Source organism: Aedes albopictus, chromosome 2 (assembly GCF_035046485.1).
Source record: "Aedes albopictus strain Foshan chromosome 2, AalbF5, whole genome shotgun sequence".
In the NCBI taxonomy this organism is placed as follows: domain Eukaryota; kingdom Metazoa; phylum Arthropoda; class Insecta; order Diptera; family Culicidae; genus Aedes; species Aedes albopictus.
The window spans coordinates 184,415,630-184,443,426 of record NC_085137.1 but is presented as its reverse complement, the minus strand read 5'-3'; the positions used below and the strand labels follow the sequence as shown (position 1 = coordinate 184,443,426).

Below are 27,797 nucleotides of genomic sequence, written 5' to 3'. Positions count from 1 at the left end.
TCTGATCTGGCGAAACTCAGGAAACAATGTAGAAAGAGTTGGAACAGACGACGTTAGGCTAGTTCGGAGGCTTTCAGGTCGGCTCGCAAGGCCTACAGGAAAGTTCTTCGGTCTGCTGAACGATCCGGCTGGAAAAACCTTTGTACAAATGTTTCCAGGTTGAGTGAAGTCAGTCGGTTAAACAAAATCCTTGCGAAATCTAAGGATTACCGAGTGAACGAACTTCGTTTGCCAAATGGCGATCTGACTTCCTCTGATGAGGGAGTTCTGGAATGCTTATTCAGCACACACTTCCCTGGATGTGTGGATATTACTTCTTCGGATGAACCTGATCTATTTTCTTGTTGTTATGATTCCCTGGCCTCGGCTTGGAGTATTGTAACATTAGAATAGATTGAGTGGGCACTTAATAGCTTTGCTCCTTTCAAATCTCCTGGGGCAGATGCTTCAGATTATTTCAAACATGTTTTGAAAAAAACTACTTGTTTGCAGTTTTGCTATAAGGTATATTCCCAAATTTCTTTCGGGATATTATTGTAAAGTTTATTCCGAATGTGGGTAGAGCGTCGTATAAAGAAGCAAAGAGTTTCAGGCTTTCAGTTTTACATCTTTTCTTTTGAAATGCTTAGAACGCATTGTCGATCATCATCCGTGATGTTCATCCGTGAACATCATCCGTGATGTTCATCTGACCAACGTGTCTCTTCATGTGAACCAACATGTTTACCAATCTGGTAAGTACACTGTGGCTCTTTTACACAAAGTTGTATACGATATCGAGAAGGTATTCGCTCAAAAGCAATCTTGTTTGAGGGTTTTCTTAGATATTGAGGGTGCTTTTGGCAACGTGCATTTCGATGCCATATTGGAAGCCGCACGGAGTCATGGTATATCTCCAATGACTTCCAATTGGATTCACCAAATGCTTGAAAACCGATATCTCTACTCGACAATGCGTCCAACAGCGATTGGGAAATTGAGTCTTTGTGGATGCCTCAAGGGGGAGTCTTATATTTTGGACCTGATGCAAAGCGCTCTTCAGGTAGTTGAGGGTTGGGCGTGGCGAAGTTTCTAACAACTCCGTCCAAACTGATTGCAGAATGCTGGTGTTCCTCATGGGACTTCCCCAGGAGATCTTACCGGGATTCCTCCCAGAATTTCTACAGGAGTTATTCCTAGCATTTCTGCTAGAGCTCCTCCAAAGTTTTTCACGAATTTACTGCAGGGATCCCTCCCGAGATTTCGTCCGAAGTTTCTCCCATAACGGCAAGACAATTTCTGTGTGTTTTCTTCTAGTGTTTCTAACAGGATTTCTGGAGGAATTTCAACCGATATATTTCCTACACGTTTCACCTGAAATTTCTCTCCAAGCTTCTTCCGGGGCTTTTCTCAGGGCCAAATTGCCTCCCACGGGGGTGGACCTCCCCAAAGGGTTATGCCTCTTCAAAACTTTCCGGTCGCTTGCGCAAGCGCTGGTTTCTTACACCGATGTTACCGATCAACTTTTTTTATTTATTGATTCATAAAAATTACTCTAATCAACTACAAGAAAGGTATATTATAAACAAGATTTTTTTTCTCTTTTTCTGTTTCTGTCTTTCGAATTTTGGGTTTCTGGTGGTGCTTTTTCCAAAATCACTTCCTTTTCCTCTCAAATGGCTTAAAAAGTCTGTTCCTGTTTTTTTTTTGTTCGCGGGAAATATTATAACTGCTCAACGTTTATAATTCACTGTTTCTTGGACTATGTTTGTATTCTATGTTTTGAAGAATGCTGAAGGTTTTATTTTTGGGTCGTTGTTTCTCTCTGTTTCTGTATTGGTACTTTTAGACGTATTTGTTGTGTGAATTGATTAAAGAACGAATAAAGACGAGATGAAACAATGCATGTATTCCCCTCGCTTCCAACAATAATATTGTTGAACAGTACACCTTCTTATGCGGTACTGTTACGAAATCTCCAACTTTTTTTCGCACCAATTTTTCTTCTCTCAGTTCTGAATGCTCTTCGCCGCTGGATTCGCATATGGACACATATTACACGCACTTGTTGTTAAAACGACCTGGTTATTTGAGATGTTTCACTGATTTGAAGTTGCCGACTTCGGTATTAGGATTTCGGTAAATTTTTGCCTACAGACTTATTTCATTTCACAGGATATGGTACAATTCATCGTAATATAAACAACCGAACGTTCGGCTAATCTAAATTAACGGATTTTGGTCAAATTTCACAGAATTTGATTAATTTCAGATCTGGACTTGATGTCTCGCTCCAGAATCGTATCGCATCCCGTAAAATGAAGACAGTGAGTAAGTTCGTTAAAATTACACTCGGATTCGGTAAAAGTTTACCGCAGATCGGTTAGAATATACAGAGGGTCGGCAAAAGTGTAACGCGATTCGGCAAACATTACAAATGTTACAAATATTCAAAAATTATTAGCTCAAGCCTGATGAATTTCTACCAAAATTTTACTCTACGGAAACCCTAAACCCGAGCTCGGCAATTTTCAGTGCACGAACGATGGATTTTGGTATTCTTCTCAGATCAGAAGAGCATTCTCGCGGAAGGTATCAAGCAATGCTTACGCTCATACACGCGCGCGCGCATCTTACATGCTTACGTATCCCCGGGATCGGGTGCTTCGGCGTCCGGCCAGGTAGGCAATCAGGACGATCACAATCAGCAGGATCAGGGCGCATCCGACGGCAATCGGAACGATGTCCGGCGTGTCGATGGCATCGCAGTCCTTGGCAATCGAGAACTTGGCGTTCTGTTTGTTGTGGAACGCCTCGAACTGCAGCTTGGAGACGGTCACGGTCGAAGTGGAGTTATCACTCGCGGTCAAGTTGAGCTTCTGGGGCCGGTTGCAGTGGTAGGACATGTCCGTCGGGGTCTTGAACAGGGTTTGCTTATTTTCCAGGGTGAGCGTTTGGTTGTCTGCAATGAAGGCATTCAAAGGTTAGTTTAAGCACAGATGACGAAAGACTGTAGAGCCACATACCCTTGGCATTGGGGAACTGCTCTCCGAAAATCACCAGGTAGAAGCTCATTCCGGACAGGGCAAACTCGTGTTCGGTGGTGTTACGTCTGAAGCTGACCGTCAGGGTGTTCTTCTCGACGGATTCCGGACCCCACAAGAGCTGGATAAACTGGTCATTGTCGGCGCAGGAGCCGTTCACAACGCGGGCATTCTTCGGCACATCGTACAGGACGGTTGCAGGCTTATCAGCTGCAACGAGGGGGGAAACAAATCGAAAGGAAAGGCTCGAAAATTTAGCATCGTTGATGTTATGTAAAAGGTGCTGCATATGAATGGTAAGGGGCATAGGGAAAAACAAACACGTCAATCGATCGAATGTACGTTCACACGCCTTCCGGTGTCGTAAAGCGCAAAAAATCGATGAGATTATTATTATTGTACAATTGGTAATAGCTTGCTGGTAGCTTTGATTATACCAGAAATTATAATTTTAGAGATGCTTGTGATATGTTGCGATTTCGATGAAGATCCAATGGAAAATTGGAAATTACGATAGTATTTCAACAAGTTTGAGTAAAACTGGTGAGACCGATTAATTATTTTGGCTATTCCGAAGAATTACTTCCTAAGAGATTTTTTAGTGTTCTTTCGAGATTTCTGAGAATTGATATTGGGATTTCTACCACAGTTTCTCGCAGAATTTCTGCAGGAGTTTTTCACGAGGTCTCTGCTGGGGTACCTCCAGGCCTTTTTTTTCAGAGGTTTTCCCAAGTTTCTTGCTGGATTTCTCTCGGAGATAGTTCCAAAAGTTATCCAAAGTTCCTTATGGAATTTCTCTAAGTAGTTTTCCGCTATAGCTTTCCAACAGTTTCTCTCAAGATTTTGTAGAAGTTCTTTTAGGGGTTTCTTCTAAAAAGTTTTTCGATATTATTCTTTGATATACTCGCGGGATTTCTCTCGAAGGTTTTTTGGGTTGCTCCCTGAATTCCCTTAATACTTCCAGCCGGGATTTTTCCCAGAATTTTTTTTCCCCCAGATGCCCCAGCTTTTCTTAGGACTTATTCCAAACTACCTTTCGAGTTTTTCCAATAGATCTTTGAGGGGTTTTGCGTAAGGTTTCACCTGGATTACTTCCGACATTTATCTGGGAATTTCTTACAAGGAATTTAGTCCCAGGAGATATTTCGAGAAAAACTATTACAAAAATCTCTGCAAGAACTCCTGGAGCAACTATTGAAGAAACTTAAAAAATGGGCAGCCAATATTTTGGAACGATGTTTGGTAAGGATTTTGAGAAAATTTCTGGGAATTATACGAGGAGAAGCCTAGAAAAGCTCTGAAACAAATCATTTTCATTTTCATTTTGCAGCATTTGGTGGGGCAATGAGAGCGCAAGTCAGTCCAAAGCCGATGATACGGAGGGGTAATGGCTGAATAGTCTTTGCTGACCACATAAACGCCATGGGATAGGAAAAGAGTATTTTGGTGTGGGATTAGGGTGTTTGTACAGACTTGACAATATCAATGCTATTTAGATGCAAAATAATTTTAAGGCTCAATAGTGAATCGCATACCTTCCAAAACCAAAAAAACAATAATCCACAAAATGCCAAGCAAGTCATAGAAAAAAAAGCGCTCGATTGTTTATTTTGTCAATTATAACAAACGGGATCTTCTACCCTCTCCGACTCGCCAGTCACCCCGGAAAAAAGTCCCTTCAGTTCTGGAAAATATATTATCCCCAATTAAGCCTTTAATCGAAATGTCCGCGTGGTCTTGTAGTACCCCTGCCAGGTAAGAATCAGTCATTGCCATACATATTAAATGCTAGACATGACCCCATGGATAGCATTTGCATATGTTAAAGCTTTGCTGATGTGACTTTCCTATTAGGCAATTCTCTCATCTCATGTTTGTCTTCAAAACCTTGTCAAGCTTAGAAAACTGAAGTTAATAAGTAATACATTACAAGGTTCGAATTCCCATAGAATGAGATCATTCATTCGCACTACAACACCATAGGAGATAATATCACATTGGCTGATTACAGTACGAATGTGAAAAATCTCCCTTTTCCCCCTATCCGCAACCCGGGGACGCGCCCTGTTGGATTTCGAAAGCCTCGGAGAATATTACAAACCTTCAATGGCATTCCCATACAATAACCCACATTGCCCATTCAGGGGTCTGACTGGGCCTATTACCCTCCCTTAGTTTGTAATATTCTCACCAAATTGGAATTATATTTTCCCGACACATAAATGACTTCGACAAATGTTCGATATACTAGGCAGCAGCCAAGGCAGCAGCATGATCAGTATAACTATATCAGATGACTTGAAGATCTGATTTTTAAAGAACTGTTTGCCATTGCTTATACATTCAGCTATTCTAATCATTACTGCAAAGCACATCGGCCACATGCCCAAAATCAAAGCTTCCTGGAAAATATAATCCAAGCCCAGGGCCCAAAAAGCACTAACAAACTTAGGAGAAAACCCAGGATAAATTCAGAAAAACTCTGAGAAACATCCCAAGACCAAAGCCGAAAGGAATCTTCTGAAAAGTACCAGGAGAACATAAAAAAAAACATCCCGTAAGAACCTTTAGGAAATATTCCAGCTGAAACACCTGTAGAAATTTAAAGCGAAACTCTGAAGAAAGCTCACGAACATTTTTTGAAAACTCCTAAGGAAATCTTTGCAGGAGCTCTAGTAGAAATCCCAGAAAAACTCCTGCACCAGCTCTGGAAGAAATCCCGGGAAGATCTTCTGGAAAAGTCATATGAAAAGCACTGGAAGGAATCGCGAAAAATCTTTAAGAGGAATTCCGAAAGAAACTTTAGAAGAAATTTTGTGAAAACTCCTGCGATATATCTTGAGAGAAACTTTTGTGAAGATCTCGGAAATAATCATGAAAGAAACCCCGCAAAAATTTCTTTGTGCAAAACGTAGGAGCACCACGAGAAACTCTGAAAGCAATACGCAAAAAAACCTCTGTTTTTTTTTTTTGAAGGATCCTCGTGAAAAGCTTCAGCAGAAATCGGCAAAAATAAAGGAATCTTGGAAGATTCTTAAGCAGAAATGCAGGAAAGAATCCAAAACTGGGAAAATACCAGTAAGGATCCGGATGAATCTCCGGAAAGAATAAAAAAAAAGAATACAAAGAAAAATGGCATGGAAAGTACGGAACAATCTTGCGAGTAATCCTGGGAGGCATTCCAAGAGGTATTTCTGAAGAAGTTCCAGAGAAAAACCCTGTCGGAATTTCTGGAAAACATCCTTGTAACGGTATTTCTAGATTAATTTCAACTACCAGATTGATATCAGCAATGTAATAAACTCTGTGAACTTTACTTCTGAGTAGATCTAGAAGCAATAAAGTTTACTACTTGTTATTCATACCACCCAATGCCGGAAGTTCGCTGGAAGATGTAACCATTGTCATCAAAAGGAGCACATGATCAAGAATGGAGTCAAGGATGTAGCGTTCATGGTGGGCAGAAATCAAACTTCCGGAGGTCGTCGAAAACAGCTCGACTTCAGCACAAGTGACCATATCATCAACGACAAGATGTGCTGCAGGAGCCTGTGGTCAAACTAAATCACCTGATCATCATCAATGATGGCAAACACTCCCAAAGAGTCCAAAGAGGCGAATCTCTAGCATCGGATATTAGTCCATGGGAGGTATCAGTTTGAAATCTCTGGTAAAGATGGTAGTCGGAAAGAATGTCGACGAGGTCCGGTAACGGTGCTTGTGAAGTCACGTAGAGAACCATTCAAGGGTACACACGCATTGGTGCCAACTTGTGACGTAATTGGGGGGCGAAGCTCTTAAAAGTTGAATAAAATGCAACTTTTTAAGCTCTATGCACTAGTTTTCACGTCAACTACGCAGCATATTGGCGCGTATGGGTACACGGGTGCGTGCAAAAAGGTCGTTGGTATTAATCTATTCGGATTACATTTGACATATACGACGGCATTTGACATATACGACGGCATTTGACGTTACTTCTTCTTGATCATCGATGATCACTAAAACTTTTCCGGGGTTTACGTGCTGAAAACGAAATCAAGTACCTAATTCAAAAGCTTCGGAATTGTGTCAATTGCGACAGCAGCCGCGGGATTCTGGATTTCCGGTCAACCTAGGGCATGCATATTGTTCAAAAACTCAACTCTAATCACTTAGGATTTCTTATGGGATCCCTTTAAGTATGCTTCTAAAAATTTATTCCGGGTTTCTTTCAGGAGTTCCTCCAGAGTTCTTTCAGGGATCCCTAAGGTATTTCACCCAGGATTCCTTTCGGAATCCTCCTAAGGATTTTACCTGGTGTTCCTACATCGGTTCCTCCCGGGATTCCTTCGCGGATTCTTTTACGGAATATTCCCGAGACTGCATCATGGAATCTTTTAGGAATCCACTTTCGGGCTTTCTAAAGGGATTCTTCCCGAGATTTCTTTATTATTTCCAGGTATTCTTTAACCTTTCAGGACGCGCGCCTGTTTGGCCCTAAAGGACTGTTTGCAGTTCAGAAGCAATGACAGTTTAAATGGCAGTCACCGTAAACAGTTTCTGCGAGGAACCGCTGAAGAAGGTTCTTGAGCGATTCCTTTCGAACAAGTAAATAACTGGACTCTGAACTGCATCGCGCTCGGGCTGTATACGACGAACAAGGTTTCTTTGGTAGTGTTGCATCTTTTACAACGGCGCGCGTTCTGCAGGCTTCCTCTCTAAATTAATTTAGGGATTGTTCTCGGAATTCCTCTAGGGATTTCATTCGGAATTCCTTCTGAGATTGTTTCGGTAACTTTACTCGGGACGCCGTCATTGATTTCTCCCAGGATTGTTTTTGGGGATTTCTCCAGGGACACCTCCCGGCATTTTTTTTCAAGATTACAGGTATCGCTCCCGACATTGATTTAGGAATTCTATCCGGGATTTCTTAATAAATTTTTCATATGATTCCTTTAGAAAATTCCTCTAAGAGTTTTCATCGAAGATTCATTTATGGGTTCCATTAAGGATTCCTCCATTTTTACAGATATTCTTCCAGAGATTCTTTGATTATTTTCTCTAGAGATTCTGTTATGGATTTCTTCCGACATTTTTCCCCGGATTCCTACGGTGATTTCCTCTAGAATCCATTAATAATTCCTTCTTGGACTCGGGACTGCTTCAGAGAAATTTCCTGGCATTCAAACAGGGATTCCTCTCGGGAGTCCTTTATTCAATCCTCCCGGTATTGTTCAGCTTTGAGAATGTCTTTTGGCATTCCTTTTGGGATTCTGCCACGGATTATTCCCGAGACTGCATGCATCAGGAATCATTATCAGGAATTCCTCCAGAATTATTTTTGAGTTTATTTCGTTTTTTTTAGTTACTTCTCCCGGGCAGGAATTTCTGTCGATTACCTTCATTGATTTTTCTTTATTTCTCCTAGAAATTCCTCCCGGGATTAACTTAGCGATTCTTTCAAGGATACTTGCCGGGATTCTCTCTGGATTTCTACTGGAATTCTTTCAGGTATTCAAAATTTATCTATGGATTCATCATGCAGTCTTTCAGAAATTCTAAAAACTTCTCCCGTAATCTAATTTAATGATTGATTCTCCCCTTGTTCCATTAGGAATCCATCCCAGAATTCTTTAGAGATTCGCCATAGATTCTTTAATTATTCCATCAGGGGTCCTTTCAGTGATTCCACCTAGAATTATTTCAGAGATTTCTAATGGGATTTTTTTAGAGACTCTTCAGAATCCTCCACGGATTCCTCTCGAGACTACTTCCGAGATTACTTCCAGGATTCTTCCATTTTTTTTTTCTTGGGAATCCTCAAGGGATTCCTTCAATGATTCCTCAAAGGATTTCTCATGGGATTCCTTTAGGAGTTTCCACAATATTCTAACAGAGATCTTTCCCAGGATTCCTTCAGGGATTCCTCTAAAATATTCAAAAGAACTGCTTTTGAGTTACTTTCAAGGATTACCCCCAGACTTTCTTCTGGGAATTCTGCCGGGTTTATCCCTGGGTTCCTTCCGAAATTATGATTATGATGATCTGAAGGAATCATTTCGGCATTCTTTTAGGCAGCATCCATTCATTACGTAACGCTTAAATCGACCTTTTTCAACCTCCCCCTTCCTCCTACCGTAACGCATTTTTGTATAAAAATCCAAAATTTTTTGTGTGGGTCGAAACCCTCGGCCGTACTTCCCTTAGAACTTTACATAATTTGTGGACGACGCCTTATGGAGTCTGAACGGAATTCTTTCCTAGGTTTCTCCTGGGATTTCTTCCAGTATTATTTTAGATAGGAACTTTTTTTTACAATTTCTTTATTTGACAGGCCCAGACGCCCGAAGGCTTTACGGAGCCAATAAAACCCTTTTCATTTAGAATTAGACAGACAAACTAACAAAATCACAGCCACTCTGTGATTCCTGAATACCACACAACTTCTTAAGGATCCTCTCAGACTTTTCTTTTAGGGATTATTCCCGGGATTCCTTCAGGGATTTGTGCTGAGATTCCCCCTATTGAATAAAATATCTAACGTAAGTTTACTGTAGGACATTGCGCTGTTTTGATTGGATGAAATTTTCAGCAAGAGTTAAATAGAGGGATACAATTTTGTGCACGGTAAAGGCTGGGTATGCTGCGCAATTCAGATCCCATTGTGATCCACTAGCCTCTGCCCAGCAACTCCTATCCCTACCTCCACGCGGTACCGGCCGGAAACTATGAGCAACCTTAGGGAAGATCGGGTAACCAACCCCGGTGGGACCTTTGGTCGTAGGCTGACAGGGAAGGGGGGGTTTGCTTCGGCAAACCTGAGCGTCTGTTCTCCAGGAGGAGCGGCTCACAACAGCGTCTGATCCCCATGTTAGGGGCGGCTGATCTACGTCCGAGTGCCAGGGAAGGACTCTAAGCTCAACTGTGCACTATGGTCCTCCGGAAAGTAGGGGGTTGGTGTCAGGCCCTACGAGCCAGCCGTAAAAACCCATTGTAACGGAAAATCAGCAACAGAATAATACGAACCGAGACCAACGGCAACGACCCCAGCGAACAAAAAGGACTTGCGATTGGAAACTCGGTACGTGGAACTGTCGATCTCTCAACTTCATTGGGAGCACCCGCATACTCGCCGATCTACTGAAGGACCGCGGTTTCGGCATCGTAGCGCTGCAGGAGGTGTGTTGGACAGGATCCATGGTGCGAACGTTTAGAGGTAATCATACCATCTACCAGAGCTGCGGCAACACACGCGAGCTGGGAACAGCTTTCATCGTGATGGGTGATATGCAGAGGCGCGTGATCGGTTGGTGGCCGATCGACGAAAGAATGTGCAGGTTGAGGATCAAGGGCCGATTCTTCAACTTCAGCATAATAAACGTGCACAGCCCACACTCCGGAAGTACTGATGATGACAAGGACGCATTTTACGCGCAGCTCGAACGCGAGTACGACCGCTGCCCAAGCCACGACGTCAAGATCATCATTGGAGATTTGAACGCTCAGGTAGGCCAGGAGGAGGAATTCAGACCGACGATTGGTAAGTTTAGCGCCCACCAGCAAACGAACGAAAACGGCCTACGACTCATTGATTTCGCCGCCTCCAAAAATATGGCCATACGTAGCACCTTTTTCCAACACAGCCTCCCTTATCGTTACACCTGGAGATCACCACAGCAGACGGAATCTCAAATCGACCACGTTCTGATTGACGGACGGCACTTCTCCGACATTATCGACGTCAGGACCTATCGTGGCGCCAATATCGACTCCGACCACTATCTGGTGATGGTCAAACTGCGCCCAAAACTCTCCGTCATCAACAATGTACGGTACCGGCGACCGCCACGGTACAACCTAGAGCGACTGAAGCAACCGGATGTCGCCTCAGCATACGCGCAGAATCTCGAAGCCGCGTTGCCAGACGAGGGCGAGCTCGATGAGGCCCCTCTAGAGGACTGCTGGAGTACAGTGAAAGCAGCCATCAACGACGCAGCCGAGAGCACCATCGGGTACGTGGAACGGAATCGACGAAACGAATGGTTCGACGAAGAGTGCAGAACGGTTTTGGAGGAGAAGAACGCAGCGAGGGCGGTAATGCTGCAGCAAGGGACTCGACAGAACGTGGAACGTTACAAACAGAAGCGGAAACAGCAGACCCGCCTCTTTCGGGAGAAAAAGCGCCGCCTGGAAGAAGCGGAGTGTGAAGAAATGGAACTGCTGTGCCGTTCCCAAGAAACACGGAAGTTTTATCAGAAACTCAACGCATCCCGCAACGGCTTCGTGCCGCGAGCCGAAATATGCAGGGATAAAGACGGAGGCCTCTTGACGGACGGACGTGAGGTGATCGAAAGGTGGAAGCAGCACTTCGATCAGCACCTGAACGGCGTGGAGAACGTAGGCACGGGAGCCCACGGCAACGGAAGGAACGACCGCGCCAGTGCAGCGGAGGACGGAAATGAACCAACTCCCACGCTGAGGGAAGTTAAGGATGCCATTCACCAGCTCAAAACCAACAAAGCAGCTGGTAAGGATGGTATCGCAGCTGAACTCATCAAGATGGGCCCAGAAAAGTTGGCCACCTGTCTGCATCGGCTGATAGTCAGGATCTGGGAAACCGAACAGCTACCGGAGGAGTGGAAGGAAGGGTTAATCTGCCCCATTCACAAGAAAGGCGACCATTTGGAATGTGAGAACTTCAGGGCGATCACTATTTTGAATGCTGCCTACAAAGTGCTATCCCAGATCATCTTCCGTCGTCTGTCACCTAAAACAAATGAGTTCGTGGGAAGTTATCAAGCCGGCTTCATCGACGGCCGGTCGACAACGGACCAGATCTTTACCGTACGGCAAATCCTCCAGAAATGCCGTGAATACCAGGTCCCAACGCACCACCTGTTCATCGACTTCAAAGCGGCATACGATAGTATCGACCGCGCGGAGCTATGGAGAATCATGGACGAAAACGGCTTTCCTGGGAAGCTGACTAGACTGATTAAAGCAACGATGGACGGTGTGCAAAACTGCGTAAGGGTTTCGGGTGAACTATCCAGTTCATTCGTATCTCGCCGGGGACTGCGACAAGGTGACGGACTCTCATGTCTACTCTTCAACATCGCGCTGGAAGGTGTGATGCGACGAGCCGGGCTCAACAGCCGGGGAACGATTTTCACAAAATCCGGTCAATTTGTGTGCTTTGCGGACGACATGGACATTATCGCTAGAACATTTGGAACGGTGGCAGAACTGTACACCCGCCTGAAACGCGAAGCAGCAAAGGTCGGACTGGTGGTGAATGCCTCAAAAACAAAGTACATGCTGGTAGGCGGAACCGAACACGACCGGATCCGTCTGGGTAGTAATGTTACGATAGACGGGGATACTTTCGAGGTGGTAGAAGAATTCGTCTATCTCGGATCCTTACTGACGGCTGACAACAACGTGAGCCGTGAAATTCGGAGGCGCATCATCAGCGGAAGTCGGGCCTACTACGGGCTCCAGAAGAAACTGCGGTCGAAAAAGATTCACCAACGCACCAAATGCACCATGTACAAAACGTTAATAAGACCGGTAATCCTCTACGGGCACGAGACATGGACCATGCTCGAGGAGGACCTACAAGCACTCGGAGTTTTCGAGCGACGCGTGCTAAGAACGATCTTCGGCGGTGTGCAGGAGAACGGTGTGTGGCGGAGAAGAATGAACCACGAGCTCGCTGCACTTTATGGCGAACCCAGCATCCAGAAGGTGGCCAAAGCCGGAAGGATACGGTGGGCAGGGCATGTTGCAAGAATGCCGGACAACAACCCTGCAAAGCTGGTGTTTGCAACGGATCCGGTTGGCACAAGAAGGCGTGGAGCGCAGAGAGAACGATGGGCGGACCAGGTGGAGCGTGACTTGGCGAACATGGGGCGTGACCGAGGATGGAGAGCGGCAGCCACAAACCGAGTATTGTGGCGTACTATTGTTAATTATGTCTTGTCTTAATGATGTGGAACAAATAAATGTATGTATGTACAATTTTGTGCAGAGCTCTATTTACAGAATATTCAAAGCATCTTATTGAAAGCCGAGTTCTGAAAAAAAATATACCAAAGGAGTTTTATACACGTGAAGCGGACCTGTTGTGATAGTTAAAACACTTGACTATCATGCCAAGGACCTGGGATCGAATCTCACTCCCGACAAACTCACAAAATGTGAGTTCTTCCTTCGGAAAGGAAGTAAAGCGTGGGTCCCGAGATGAACTAGCCTAGGGCTAAAAATCTCGTCAATACAGATAAAAAAAAGTTTTATACAAATAGGGTTCCACTGGAATCAGTTCCTTGAAGGATTTTAAATTGTTGGTTTATTCGGTCAAATTTTTATAGATTTCTCACGATCAACGCGGAATTATCAAGTAATGACGTTTTATCACACCACCACCTAGTTCATGATTGACCAAACAGAGAATCGGTTGAATTCTGAGAATTGGACGATAATAGTCCCGTGGCAACATATGTTTTGTTACGATGAATGTTCTGCCTGGCAGTGCCCAAAATGTGTCTTTCGCAAAGGGCAAGTAATCTGTAGGCATGCTATCACATTATTTGTTATTCAATACCTTCAACAAACATACAAATTTGCCAGACTCGACTGATAATGCGATCAATATTCATTTCCGGAATGCATTCTGAACTGATAACAAATCGGCGCCAAATGTGAAATTTGATGCGTTAAGTAATAGGTACATCAGCGTGTACCATCAACTCGTAAGCCAAAGAAAGTCTGTTCAATCATTCAAATTCGTTAGAATATTTGTTACATAAGGTGATGGCGGATGGTGTTGGGTTTCCATTCGAGTCTTTTCTATTGAACAGTCAACTTTAGAACTGTTGACTGATGAACGGTCGAAAAGACAAGCGATTGAGTCACTTACCAGCATCCCGATAGGTGACGTTGAGCTGCAGGGCCATCTGGGTCATCACGCAAGTCTGGTTGGTGGTAGCGTTGACGTAGGTCCAGCTGCCTACTTCGGGCTCCGGGACTGGCGTTGGCTTTGGTGGTTCAGTTGTTGTTGTTGTTGTTGGTGATGTTGTAGTAGGCGCAGCAGTAGTTGTCGGTGCCACAGTTGACGTCGTTGTGTGTGGAGGCTCTGGTGTAGTTGTCGTAGTAGTTGTTGTGCGAGTAGTAGGCGCTGCAGTCGAACTTGTTGTAGGGGGTGGTGGTGCACTGGTTGGTGGGTCGACTGGAGGAACGGGACCATCGTTTTGAGCTGCCCGGAAAGAAAAAAAGAAATGAATCACCATTAGCATTGGTTTTGTTTTGCTTTCATTGGATTGTTGTGAGCAGTTTCATACTTTGAAATGATACACAAGTTGACTCAGACAATATACGGGTAAAATGCTGACATGAGCGAATCCTGGTTATCGCCTTTGAGGCTGCGAGTTTTGCTTATTTACAAATCAGTTCGCTTGGCAGGCATTTCATCTTCTCGCTCGACGTAACACAAATCCACAGGGAAGTTAAACACTGATAACGACAATGAACGACAACGGTGGTCGTCTCAGATTATTCGAGTGCTGTGTCACCAACTGCACGATTAAAAGGCTCTCAACGGAATAGTTTCTGCAGCCCAATTGTAGCAGAGCTAAAATGTATGAAAACGTGCGATTTGAACATGCTGTCAAGTGCCGATGATAGGCGGAGATTGCTCTATTGAAACGTAGGAGTGGATTACGTATAGTAGCAAATATAGGCAAATTTGATCGAAATGGCTATGCAAGTGCAACTCTAATACCTATCAGCAAATTATATTTAGAAGAGCCAACCATATATCGTTCAATTGTGTGCACTACAGCTTGTTATCATTGTCGAAAGGGTATCCAGTTCAACAGACTAAGAGCTATTGAGAAATCCTTCGTCGGCGAATACCAGGCTGGTTTTCGTGAGGGCCGATTGATAACGGATCTAATGTTTAACCTGCGGATGATCCTAGATAAATTTCGGGAATATAATTTGCAGATTCATTATATGTTCATTAATTTTAAGGACAGACTAATTAGAATCCCAAAATGGCCGCCACAATGGTGGATTTCGGCACCTACTCACGATTTTGAGGGCACAAATCTTGTTGTAAACAAATCCAGCACCCCTGGGTTTCTCATTTTAAGCTTGTTACAAGTGAGCAAGAACAGAATAATAAAATGCATTGTTGTCTGAAGCTTGCTTCTTGAGATTTGTGCGTCTGAAGTTCTCATGCACTTTTGTAGTGGGATGTCAAGACGTTTGTCCTTAAAGAACGATTCAGTGAAAAGAAATGAGCTGTCAGAACATGGTTTTCCGGCGAAACTTATTAGCCTGACACGAGCAACGATAGATGGATCAAAATAAAGAATTCCGATCGCAGACGATCCCGATCCCATTGAATATACGTTATAATACATGATTTTTCTTAGAAATTCGTCTAAAATTTCCACGAACATTTATTTTAGATAATATTGCACGGATTCCTTCAGAAACTTTTCCATGAATTTCTTTAGAAATTCTTCCCTCTAGAGAGGAACCTTCAAGAATATCACCAAGAATTTTCTAGCAAACCTTCCATGCATAAGGAAATTTCGCCATAAATTATTTCAAAAATTATCTCAAAAAATCTCCGGAGTTCAAAAAACCATCCACGAATACCAGACATTCTTACAACATTTTTTTCTAGGAAATAAAGACTTCAATTACATAAATTTCTTCAGATTTTTTTTCAAAAAATCTTCCTAATATTCTCAGAATTATTTTTCAGAGATCCCTTAAGATATTTAAACAGCGATTCGTTAAGAAATATCTCCCAAGTTCCCTTTAGAAATTCTTCCAGAGATTTCTAAAAAAATTTTTTTTCCTAAGAATTTCTATTGCGAATCTAGTAAATTCCTTCTAAAAATTCTCAATTGATATTTTTTTTATTTGAATTTTTAATTTCTATACAGTAAACCCTTTGGAAATTTGTCATGAGATTTTTTTTATTATTTTCTATTCTATTAAAGAAGTTTTAGTGTTCGCTAGACATTCTTCCAGGATTTCCTTGAAAAAAAAAAACTTTCAAGACTTCCTCCGGGTATTCTTTCAGAAAATCCAGGAATTTCTCTAAACATGTGTTAATGAAATCCTGAAGCATTTTCACCAAGAGTTTCTCAAGCATTTTTTCCAGGTATTGCTCAAGGAATTTCTTCAGGAACATCTTCTAGGCTTTCTTCGGGAATTCCTGGAATTCTTTCAGATTATCCCCCAGGGATAGATTTCGTAGATTTCTCGAAAAATTAGATGGAAGATTTTTTTTTCTAAAATTTCTTCTAGAATTCTCTTAGAAGTTCCTCCACTACTGATTATTTTTGAAAGTTCTTAAGGAAATTTACCGGAAATATCTCCAGAGATTCCTTCAGTTTTTTTTTCATGAATGCCAGTACGAGATTTCATCAGAAATTCTTCCATGGATTTTTCTTTTGAAACCCAACTAGAGCTTATTCGAAGCATTTTCAGATATTCATCCGGAGATTCTTTCAAAGATTCCTCTAGGAATCCTTTGGAAAATTTTGTCAGGAGGTACTGAATTAGTTTCTAGAAGGTTTCTTTTTGGTACTGGACTCTACGGTCCGTTTAGAAATATCTCCTAGGATTCTTTCAGAGATTCCCCCAAGAGTTCGTTCGGACATTTCTTCACGTATTTTACAGTAGTATTTCACGTACACTACCCGTCATAAGTATAGACTCACAAAAAGTATTTTTTTTTTTTTTTTTTTTTTTTTTTTGAAAGGTTTCTAGCGGCACGCCGACGGACGTAGAAACCTCTCCCATCACTGTGCGCACAAGCGTCTCGCGTTTGCGCGGACAACGATAGTTCACTAGGCCTTTGGATAGGATAGAGAACGTAATCCTTCAGAAGCAGTTCACCAGCCGTGCACGGAACATGTCGTCCAGTAAGACACTGTTGCGTACTGACTCAGAAGGTTACGGTAGAAGGTGTGAAAGTTTCGGTTTTGTCATATGGTCGATTTTGTATTTGTTTTTTTTTCTGTCATGTCTAGGTTTAAAGAATGTTATTGTTCATTATGCTGTGCCCTATAATTCAGTAATCTTTGGTGTGCCTATGATCTGTTAGATAGTCGATGTGTTTGTTATGTCCATTTTCGTTGATCATCATTTTAGTACTGTTTTTATTATCTTTGAAAGTTGTCTTTCGTCCACATCCCTAGCACTATCAGCATCGGTCCAAATAAGTCCATATTAAATAAAACCTTTCATACACTCAGTCGAAAAATGTAAAAATATTTAATTTGTCATAAATAGTCTACGTTAGTCAAAGTCGAAGTAGTCAGTTTTTGTCGATTTCGTCTTGATCACACGTTAGCTTCGAATCTATAAGCAAGCACTGTTAAATGCTGCACTTCCCATTATTAGTTTCTTAGTTATTTATAGAGTTATTATAGAGAAAATTGAATCACGTAAGCACATCAAATGTTGAGAACTATGTATTAGCAAATTAAATACGTGAATTAAATTTGTATTTGTTAAAATTAACCGAATAGAGGGAAGCCCAGGAAACAGTTCAAAGTCTGCTGACTCAAAAAAGATTCCGAGACTCGTCAAAAAACGACTCTCGAAACCTTCCCAGACTCAATCGACCGGAGCTGTTTTCTGGGTATAGAAACTACTAGGCCCCAGCAGGTCCCTCCTGTTTATCGAGCATTTCTGATGAATCAGCCATACTCCATCTGTAGCAGCCGGTTCGCAATGAACCGTTGGAGGCGCATTAAAGTGTTAAAGGTGATATTTTCATTACAAGAATTACAATTAATATCCTTCACTTTAATACCGTCGAACCCTGTGATCTTGGCCAGGGAGTATAGACTCACAAAAAGTATTGCAACAATATTGCATCACCCTGACTCACCTCGATATCTTCAAAATCTGAGGACTTACAAAGATGCTGTCTTCAGCAAAGTTATTCAGAAGCCCAAAAGCAACAACTTCTCTGAAGGTGGCATTTTTGTAGGTGTTCTGGTTTTAGGGATATTGAGGTGAGCAAGGGTGATGCAATATTGTTGCAATACTTTTTGTGAGTTCGTACTTATGACGGGTAGTGTATTTACGAATACTACATATTTTTTCTAGGATTCCCTTAAGGAATTTCTAAAGTTATTCCTGGAGATACTTCTGGTTATTCCAAGAAAATTATTTGAAAATTTCCTGAAAAGATTTCTGAACATGAATCGCTGAAGTAATTTTTGGAGGATTACTACAGGAATATCTAGGGAATACTTGGAGGAACTCCTTGAGATGGTTCTCTAGAAATTCCTAGAAGAATTTTATCAGGTAAAAAAGTCTGAATTAGTCTTTGGAGGAGTTTTTGGAGAAACCCCTTGAGATAGCTCTGCAGGAATTCCTAGAAGCATTTTATGAAACACTATTGAAGGAATCCATGGACAAATAGCCTGGTGGAGTTTCTGAAAAAATCCCTGACCAGATTTCTGAAGCACACTCTTGAGAAACTTCTGAAGTAAATCCGGAAAATATTCTGGAGGAATCCTTAAAACAAGTTTCCTTGGAATCCAAGCAGAAACTGTAAACAAAGGTATTGTAGAAGTGCTTGGATGAATCCCAAAATAAATTTCAGAAGGGATTCTTGGAGGATATTATGAACCGAACCAAGAAGAAGAGCTGGAGATACCTATGGAGCTGGAGGAGTTCTTAACATAATTTCTTGAAAATGTCTGAAGATATTAGGGTAGGTAATCAAAATTTGAACCAAATTGCGGCTTTCTGAAGCAGTGCAAATTTTAAGTGATTTTTTCTCCCACATGGAAATAATTTACTACGGCAATGTATGTACATGAAAGCCACGGGTATAAGCTTTCTGTTAAATGGTAAAAAGTTTGTATTTGCACCGAATTTCATTGAAATATTTGATTTTTCATCAACAATGATTGTAATCTTAATTTGAACCAATTTTAATCTTAATTTGAACTACTGGCGGCAGCAGCTCGAGAAACTCACAAAACAGCTAATTCCATGCTAAACAATGAAAAATCACATGAATCTGCTAATTCTCATACCTATTTTTCATTAGGCAGTGGAATCTCAACTCAGAATGTTCGAAATTCTTTAGGAAATTGGAAACTAAATTTGGATTTTTCCATCCCTCAACAGTAAACAAAGCAACTACTAGCGCAATCTACATGCCAACACTAGAAGCTCACCCCCGTTTACTAGTTCAACTAGGGGCAATAGTTGCCTGAAAAGTACGTCGTTTTAATGAATTTTGATATGGTTCAAATTAAAATTACAATTTGACTAGTTCAAAGTTTGATTTCTTACCCTAGTGCACAAAAATCTCTGAAACATTGTCTTAAATAATCGTTAGAGGAATTTTCAGAGGAAATTCAGCAGAAATTTGAAACAAATACAGAAGAATTTTTGATGGAATCACAAAAATGTGTTTTTAAAGAAATTGATTTTTTTTTCAGAAATGCCTAGAAATCTGGAAAATGCTCTGCAGAGATTTCAAGGAAAAAAATCTAGAGATGTTCTTGGAGAAACACCGAAATATAATGCCGGAAGTGATTTCTGAAAGAATCCCTGAAAGTACCTCTGAAGGGATTCCTGAAGGGTCCCCGAAATAATTTCTGAATGAATCCCCCGAATAGATGTCTCAATGAATCCCAAGAGAATTTTATGGCGCAATCTCTGGTGAAAGAGTACCTTCTTTAAAAGAAACTCTAAAACCCTTTAAAAGAAATCCTAGAAGAATCTCTAAGAAACTTTCTAGAAAAAAAAGTCCGGAAGTAATGTCCGAGAGAATCTCCGGAGGAATTCCTATCGAGGAGCTCCAACAAAAATTTTGGAAAGCATTCCTTTTAGAATTTTAGGAGAATTTTAGAAGAAACTTCCAAACAACTCCTGGAGGTAAACTCATTTTTTATTGAACAGTAATGAATTTTGAGCTCACGGACGATATGCATAAGGTTCAATATAGATGTACAGGGGATACTCAAAATAACTGGGACAGGTTAAATTTTCACCTTTCAAAAAATTTTCAGCAAGCTGTAACTTTTCGAAAAGAGCATCAAATTTTCTCAAATTTTTACCGTAAGTTCATCAACTAGTTGTGTATCAGTGGTCCAATTTTGAAAAAGATCGGGCTGTTCTACACGAAGTTAGAAAAATTCTAGAAAAAGGTAAAATTATCCGATAGCCAACTTTGAGCTGTTATATCTCCGGATTCAATGAACCGAATGCAATGAAATTTTGATCGTTTATGACTAATATAATGAGCTTTGAAAAACATTTGACCTAACTTCAAATCATTAATAAGAAAAAAAGGTATAGCGATTTAATTTATTCTATGTTTTTTTTAGTAAATTCTCTATTTTTCATATGCATCCCATAACTTTTTCAATTTAATACCAGCCATTTGGTTGCTTTCCTTAGAAACATAAATACATTATTGTCAATTAGAGGGTATTTAAATGAACTATAATTACTATGTCAAATTTTGAAACGATGATGAAATTTTGGTAAAATTGGTGTTATATTAGAAAACTAATCTAATTGTTATAATTTTCTTTCGTGTAAAGAATTTTAAATTCAGTCAAAAGTTTTTGATAGCTCTTTATATTAGTCATGAACGATCAAAATTTCATTGCATTCGGTTCATTGAATCCGGAGATATAACAGCTCAAAGATGGCTATCGGATAATTATACCTTTTTCTAGAAACTTGCTAACTTCGTTTAGAATAGCCCGATCTTTTTCAAAATTGGACCACCGATGCACAACTAGTTGATGAACTTACAGTAGAAAATGAGAATATTTGATGCCCTTTTCGAAAAGTTACAGTTAGTTGAACATTTTTTGAAAAGTGAAAATTTTACCTGTCCCAGTTATTTTGAGTATCCCCTGTAATTGTCATGGGGGCGCACCAGTAAATGAGCCGCATAGAACAGGCATCCCGGGTAGAGGTCAAGTACTGACGATCAAAAAGTTATGTTGGTTTGATTGATATAAGAGATAAAAGATCTGAAAATAATATCAGAAAAAATGTTCCTGGAACATCTGACCAACATCAAAATTTGATATTTGAAGAACAACCGAGAAGCTCGCTGCTATTGGTTAGATCTTACAATAACAATGATACATATGACTATGATGTTCTAGGAGAAAGTTTTTAGATATTATTTTCAGAACCGTACCGGCATCGATTGTATGGCACTCGAGGAAGTTCCTCTAAAAGAGAGAGGCATTGAGGATAGCCTTGATGATCAACTCGACTAAGACGAAGTATAAGATTGCGGGTAGAGACAGAGTTATGTTAGTGCTGAAGTTGTTTAAGAATTTGTTTATCTTGGAGCTCTTGTGACATCCGTCTCCTCTACGATGTCTCACGTCGCCTTAGTGGGACCAAGATGAATGATACGATGCCCGTGAAAAACACGTCTGCACAGTTACTGACCGACTCGGCTGACCAGTTGAATCGCTGGTTCTAGTACTTTGGAAACCTTTTTCAAGTGTCGGTCACGCCATCAACACCTCAACATGATCCGCCAAGGGTTCGACGCATTACACGTGGCAACACCGAAGCTCCATCAGTGGAGAAGATAGTAACAGTCATCCCTAGCATGAAATCGAACAGAGCCCTAGGGTTCGATCGCACATCAACTGAGATGCTCAAAGCTGACCCCGTAGTATCCGCACAACTACTGCATCAATTATTCTGCAACATATGGAAAACCGCGACATTTCCGGCCGACTGGCGTCTTAGTAAAGGTACCCAAAAAGGGTGACCTGACTGTATGCGATGATTGGCAGGGCATCATGTTACTGTGTATCGTTCTCAAAGTCCTCTGCAAAGTGATCCTTAACCGGATACAGGAGAAGATTGACGCAACTCTCCGACGGCAGCATGCAGGATTCCGTGACGGACGATCCTGTGTGGACCATATTGTCACGCTCCGTATCATTCTGGAGCAAATCAATGAATTAGAAAAGTCTCTCTACCTGGTTTTCATTGATTACGAAAAAGCTTTCGACCGTCTCAATCACGGAAACATGTGGGAAGCCCTCAGGCGCAAGGGTCTCCCTGAGAAAATCATCGGCCTCATTGAAGCACAGTACAGGCGTACAGGGCATTTTCGTGCAGAGTACTACACAACGGTGTTTTGTCCGATCCCATCCGGATCGTTGCTGGAGTGAGGCAAGGATGTATACTATCACCGCTACTGTTCTTCATCGTAATCGACGAGATCCTGGATGGTGCGATTGATCGTGAACTAAATCGTGGATTGCTGTGGCAGCCCATTACCATGGAGCACCTATATGACTTCGAATTGGCTGATGACGATGCTCTCCTAGCTCAACGGCGCTCTGATATGCAGAGCAAGCTCGATGATCTTGCCAATCGCTCCTCAGCGGCAGGTCTTACCATCAACGTCAACAAGATCAAATCGTTGGATGTAAACACGGTCAACCCTTCCAGCTTTACGGTAGCTGGGCCATCAGTGGAGAATGTTGAAAGCTTCCAATATCTTGGTAGCCAAATGGCGGCCGATGGTGGCACCAAGATCGACATAGGTGTACGGATCAAGAAGGCGAGGGCTGATTTTGCGACTTTGAGAAATGTATGAAAAAAACGACGCACCAAAATCCGAATTTTCATTTTTTTTTTTTTTTTTTTTTTATCTTTATTAACGAGATTTTTAACCCTAGGCTAGTTCATCTCGGGACCCACGCTTTACTTCCCTTCCGAAGGAAGAACTCACATTTTGTGAGTCTGTCGGGAGTGGAATTCGATCCCAGGTCCTCGGCGTGATAGTCAAGTGTTCTAACCATCACACCAGGTCCGCTCCGAATTTTCAACTCGAACGTGAATTCTATGCTGCTATACTCCAGTGAAACCTGGTGTGTATCAGTGGAGAAAACGCAACGGCTGCAGGTCTTCATCAATGCCTGCAGTATATAATTCGTGCATGGTGGTCTTACAATTGGATCTCCAACGTGAAACTGCATCGTCGATGTCATCAAAAGCCAATAGCGACAGAAATTCGGGAGCGAAAGTGGAGGTGGGTCGGCCACACTCATTGGAGGGGCGGAAACGAAATCTGCAAGCAAGCGTTAGATTAGAACCCAGCAGGACATCGCAGCAGAGGCAGACCCAAAGGCTCATTTCGGCGCAGCCTCAACAACGAAACCAAGCAAGTCGACAGAAATATGACCTGGCCACAGGTCAAAGCGATGGCTGGCAATCGCCCAGGATGGTAATCTTTCAATTCGACCCTCTGCACCACCGTGGGTGCCCAGGACTGACACACAACACTTGTGACATGCGAGAATGACGTTTTCCGTGAAGCGATCATGTTGGGGATAATTTCTGTTAAAAAAAAAAACTAGCAAATAGTTTGTTGCGGAGAAACATGGATCGCGAGTTGTATTAAGTGTGTAAAGAAGCACGGAACCAGGAAGAGCTCAACGACTTCGTGCTGGCTGCACGTGGTTGAAGAACATCTGGGAATCATAAATATTCAGAGAAACTGGAGATAGATCGCTTAAGATCTACGATGATAATGTTCTACTATACACTCAACGTTTGAATGAAGGTACTTTGTAATCAGCAAGATATAAAGGACATTCAGATAAGGTAGGTATAACTGTGGCAGGTACAAAGATACCCAATGATCAATATAGAAAAGAAAATTTCAGTTACGAAAGTTTCTGGACCGACCGGGTATCCTATTCAGAAACTCTCAGGTATATCCTGATCTTAGACTGTGTTCCATGTAGCAAAATGCTCATGCTAAAATAGACAAAAACAAAATATAAAATCTAATCTACACCTTCGCTAATCGGAAGCCCATTTTCCACTTGCATAAATTACGCAACAAAGTTTGCCACTGTGCAAAAATAGATCCGCAGGTAAAAAATCAGCGAAAAGTGCAAATTAATCGATTATCCGATGTCTGTCAGACAGCTCAGTCCGTATCACCGCCCCCACATTAACGCCCAACCGATCCGGCTGCCATACCCAGATAAAAATAGCGTGGAAAGCGCTCTCCGAAGGTCATCGAATTGGAAATGATTAAACTAATTTTTCATTGTTTGCATCTATCCAGCTGTGAGCTTGAGCGACTGAATGCAACTCCCACATGGAGATGTCCTCCCGAACCGAAATGCATTCCTCCACTTTCTATTCTCGAACCAAGTTTGAAACTAAACAACTACTGTGCATTTTGCCTTTGTATATATATGGCGCAGCGAAGATTGACAAATCACATTAGCTCACTCGACGGCTTCTCGCCGGGAATGCAAAATAAAACGGGCGGCAAATGCTGCCGGCTGGCTTCGACTGTGTGACTGATAACGGCGTATGGCCAAGAAGGATGGGTAAGTAAAGCTTATTTTATTGCAAATATACCTACAGTAACTGACACAATTTAAATCCTATTTATTTGATAATGTTGACTCCTTATTTGTCAAAACATACAAAGTTACAAAAGAAAGGCTAAAATACTTTGTAATACAATTTCATGCAATTTAAGCTACATTCGGTAAGCCTCGTTTAAGGACAAACGTCTTGAAATCCCGCTTCAACAGTGCATTGAAACTTCAGACGCACAAATCTCAAGAAACAAGCTTCAAACAACAATGCATTTTATTATTCCGTTCTTGCTCACTTGTAATTAGCTTAAAATAAGAAGCTCAGGTGCGCCGGTTTTGTTTACGAAGATATTTGTGTCCTCAAAATCGTGAGTAGGTGCCAAAGTCGGCCATTGTGGCGGCCATTTTAAGATTCTAACAAGTCTGTCCTTAATAATTGTACAACTTGTGTTGAAAAAATAATCTTTTTGCATTTCTTAGAAGGAATAGCTGTTATTGAAAGACATTAAAATTCAGAGACCCAAGCCGCCCATAGCCCAAGCCCAGAAGTTCAATATGTATCATTTCAAAATCTGCCAACACGTACTTCACCATTTGTCCAGTACTGTAATGCACGTTCAAGTACAGCTTGGCATCGTGTATGTACTTGATACAGATACCAAACGGTGGCCAGGCCACATGCATGTAATCGTCGTCACTTTCTGTTGCTTGCTTATGGAGAGTGAATGAGTAATGCACGAGGTTTGCTACTGTTGCATGGATATACCTAATGTACAAATTGGCTTGCCAAGAAAGATTATAGGTTGATAAAGACGAGAGCGACGTAAATACGCAGCAGCAGCAGCAGCAGCAACAACGTTGTAGCTATGATAAACGCAGTGACAAACATCCACTGGTCAACAAACATGGTGGATGTTGTTTGCTAGATAAATATAGCCGATTTTATAATTTTGGGCCTATCAGAAGGATCTTCAGGGCGATCACTATTTTGAATGCTGCCTACAAAGTGCTATCCCAGATCATCTTCCGTCGTCTGTCACCTAAAACAAATGAGTTCGTGGGAAGTTATCAAGCCGGCTTCATCGACGGCCGGTCGACAACGGACCAGATCTTTACCGTACGGCAAATCCTCCAGAAATGCCGTGAATACCAGGTCCCAACGCACCACCTGTTCATCGACTTCAAAGCGGCATACGATAGTATCGACCGCGCAAAGCTATGGAGAATCATGGACGAAGACGGCTTTCCTGGGAAGCTGACTAGACTGATTAAAGCAACGATGGACGGTGTGCAAAAGGGTTCGTTCAAATATTACGTAACGCTAAGGGGGGAGGGAGGGGGTCCAGTGCTGCGTTACGCTTCATACAAAATTTTAAAATTTCCCATACAAAAGTTGTTACGTGGGGGAGGGAGGGGGTCAAAAATTGGCAAATTTAGTGTTATGTAATATTTGAATGAACCCAAACTGCGTAAGGGTTTCGGGTGAACTATCCAGTTCATTCGTATCTCGCCGGGGACTGCGACAAGGTGACGGACTCTCATGTCTACTCTTCAACATCGCGCTGGAAGGTGTGATGCGACGAGCCGGGCTCAACAGCCGGGGAACGATTTTCACAAAATCCGGTCAATTTGTGTGCTTTGCGGACGACATGGACATTATCGCTAGAACATTTGGAACGGTGGCAGAACTGTACACCCGCCTGAAACGCAAAGCAGCAAAGGTCGGACTGGTGGTGAATGCCTCAAAAACAAAGTACATGCTGGTAGGCGGAACCGAAAACGATCGGATCCGTCTGGGTAGTAATGTTACGATAGACGGGGATACTTTCGAGGTGGTGGAGGAATTCGTCTACCTCGGATCCTTACTGACGGCTGATAACAACGTGAGCCGAGAAATTCGGAGGCGCATCATCAGCGGAAGTCGGGCCTACTACGGGCTCCAGAAGAAACTGCGGTCGAAAAAGATTCACCCACGCACCAAATGCACCAAATGCAAATGCATGTACAAAACGCTAATAAGACCGGTGATCCTCTACGGGCACGAGACATGGACCATGCTCGAGGAGGACCTACAAGCACTCGGAGTTTTCGAGCGACGCGTGCTAAGAACGATCTTCGGCGGTGTGCAGGAGAACAGTGTGTGGCGGAGAAGGATGAACCACGAGCTCGCTGCACTTTACGGTGAACCCAGCATCCAGAAGGTGGCCAAAGCCGGAAGGATACGTTGGGCGGGGCATGTTGCAAGAATGCCGGACAACAACCCTGCAAAGCTGGTGTTTGCAACAGATCCGGTTCGCACAAGAAGGCGTGGAGCGCAGAGAGCACGATGGGCGGACCAGGTGGAGCGTGACTTGGCGAGCATTGGGCGCGACCGAGGATGGAGAGCGGCAGCCACAAACCGAGTATTGTGGCGTACTATTGTTGATTATGTCTTGTCTTAATGATGTTGTACAAATAAATGTATGTAAGAAGGATCAACTCAGTCGCCGTTCAAATTATTAGGTCAATGTTAAAAAATCGCAAAACAGCAGTAAACAGTTAGACCGTTCGCAATGCTGTTTTATTTTGTATGGCGAGTTTTAACATTTTTAAAACTCGTCATACAAAATAAAACAGCATTGCGAACGGCCTTAGAAAACTCTTCTACAGTTCAAAATCCAGGCTATTCTACTCTGGAAAAACTTTCAAACAAAATAATAAATTCTTACTTCTAAATGAGTAATTCACTGGTTCCAGAAGATGCCATACGGCATTCCGGAATTTAGCCAAGATACGATTTACACGAAATCCGGTCAATTTATATGCTTTGCTTATGATATGGACTTATCAGTCCAACGTACAGTGGGACAAATTCCAAAAAAAATGTGCGACATCGGTATATTGGGCACAACTATTGAATATGGTAATTCCCCTGGTAAAAAATTACCATTCATTACATGGTGAATATTATTAACATATGACTGGTTTTATTGTTCACAATAAAACACATAGTAGATATATTGTTACTTTTTACAATAGAAATCAAGCCCATACAGTTCGTACAATAAGTGAACATTAGCTTTATTAGTGACTAATTATTCGATTGTTTTTCAATAGTTCTATAATAATTTAAAGTTACTATCAGTAAAAATTAATTTAAGATGTTTTTAAATAGGTTGTTGCAATAGTTGCAAAAGTGCCTGCAAAGTTCTCATGGACTTTTTATTAAAACGAGTTTATTTTTCCATTACACTTAAAAACAGTTCGTAACAAATAAATAAGAATAAATATTATTGTTGCTAGGATCATGTTTGTATAATCAAATACAAAATCACTTGACATATTTTTTTAAAGTTTTCGTTTTAAATTTGAGTGCAGTAGATGTTTTGGTTATCGAATGTTATTCGCTAAAACTTCA

At 41.8% G+C, this 27,797-nt stretch overlaps 1 protein-coding gene across 1 annotated transcript in view; it reads right to left on the bottom strand.

The window, feature by feature from the left end:
* Positions 1-1,833: 1,833 nt before the first annotated feature.
* Positions 1,834-27,797, bottom strand: part of LOC109409303 (lysosome-associated membrane glycoprotein 1) — a 31,515-nt gene continuing 5,551 nt past the window's right edge. The window contains exons 2-4 of the mRNA XM_029862286.2: positions 13,924-14,259; positions 3,006-3,233; positions 1,834-2,941 (exon numbers count right to left, since the gene is read on the bottom strand). Of these exons, the coding sequence (XP_029718146.2) occupies positions 2,613-2,941; positions 3,006-3,233; positions 13,924-14,259 (893 nt within the window). The 3' untranslated portion in view covers positions 1,834-2,612. The remainder of the gene's footprint in view (positions 2,942-3,005; positions 3,234-13,923; positions 14,260-27,797) is intronic.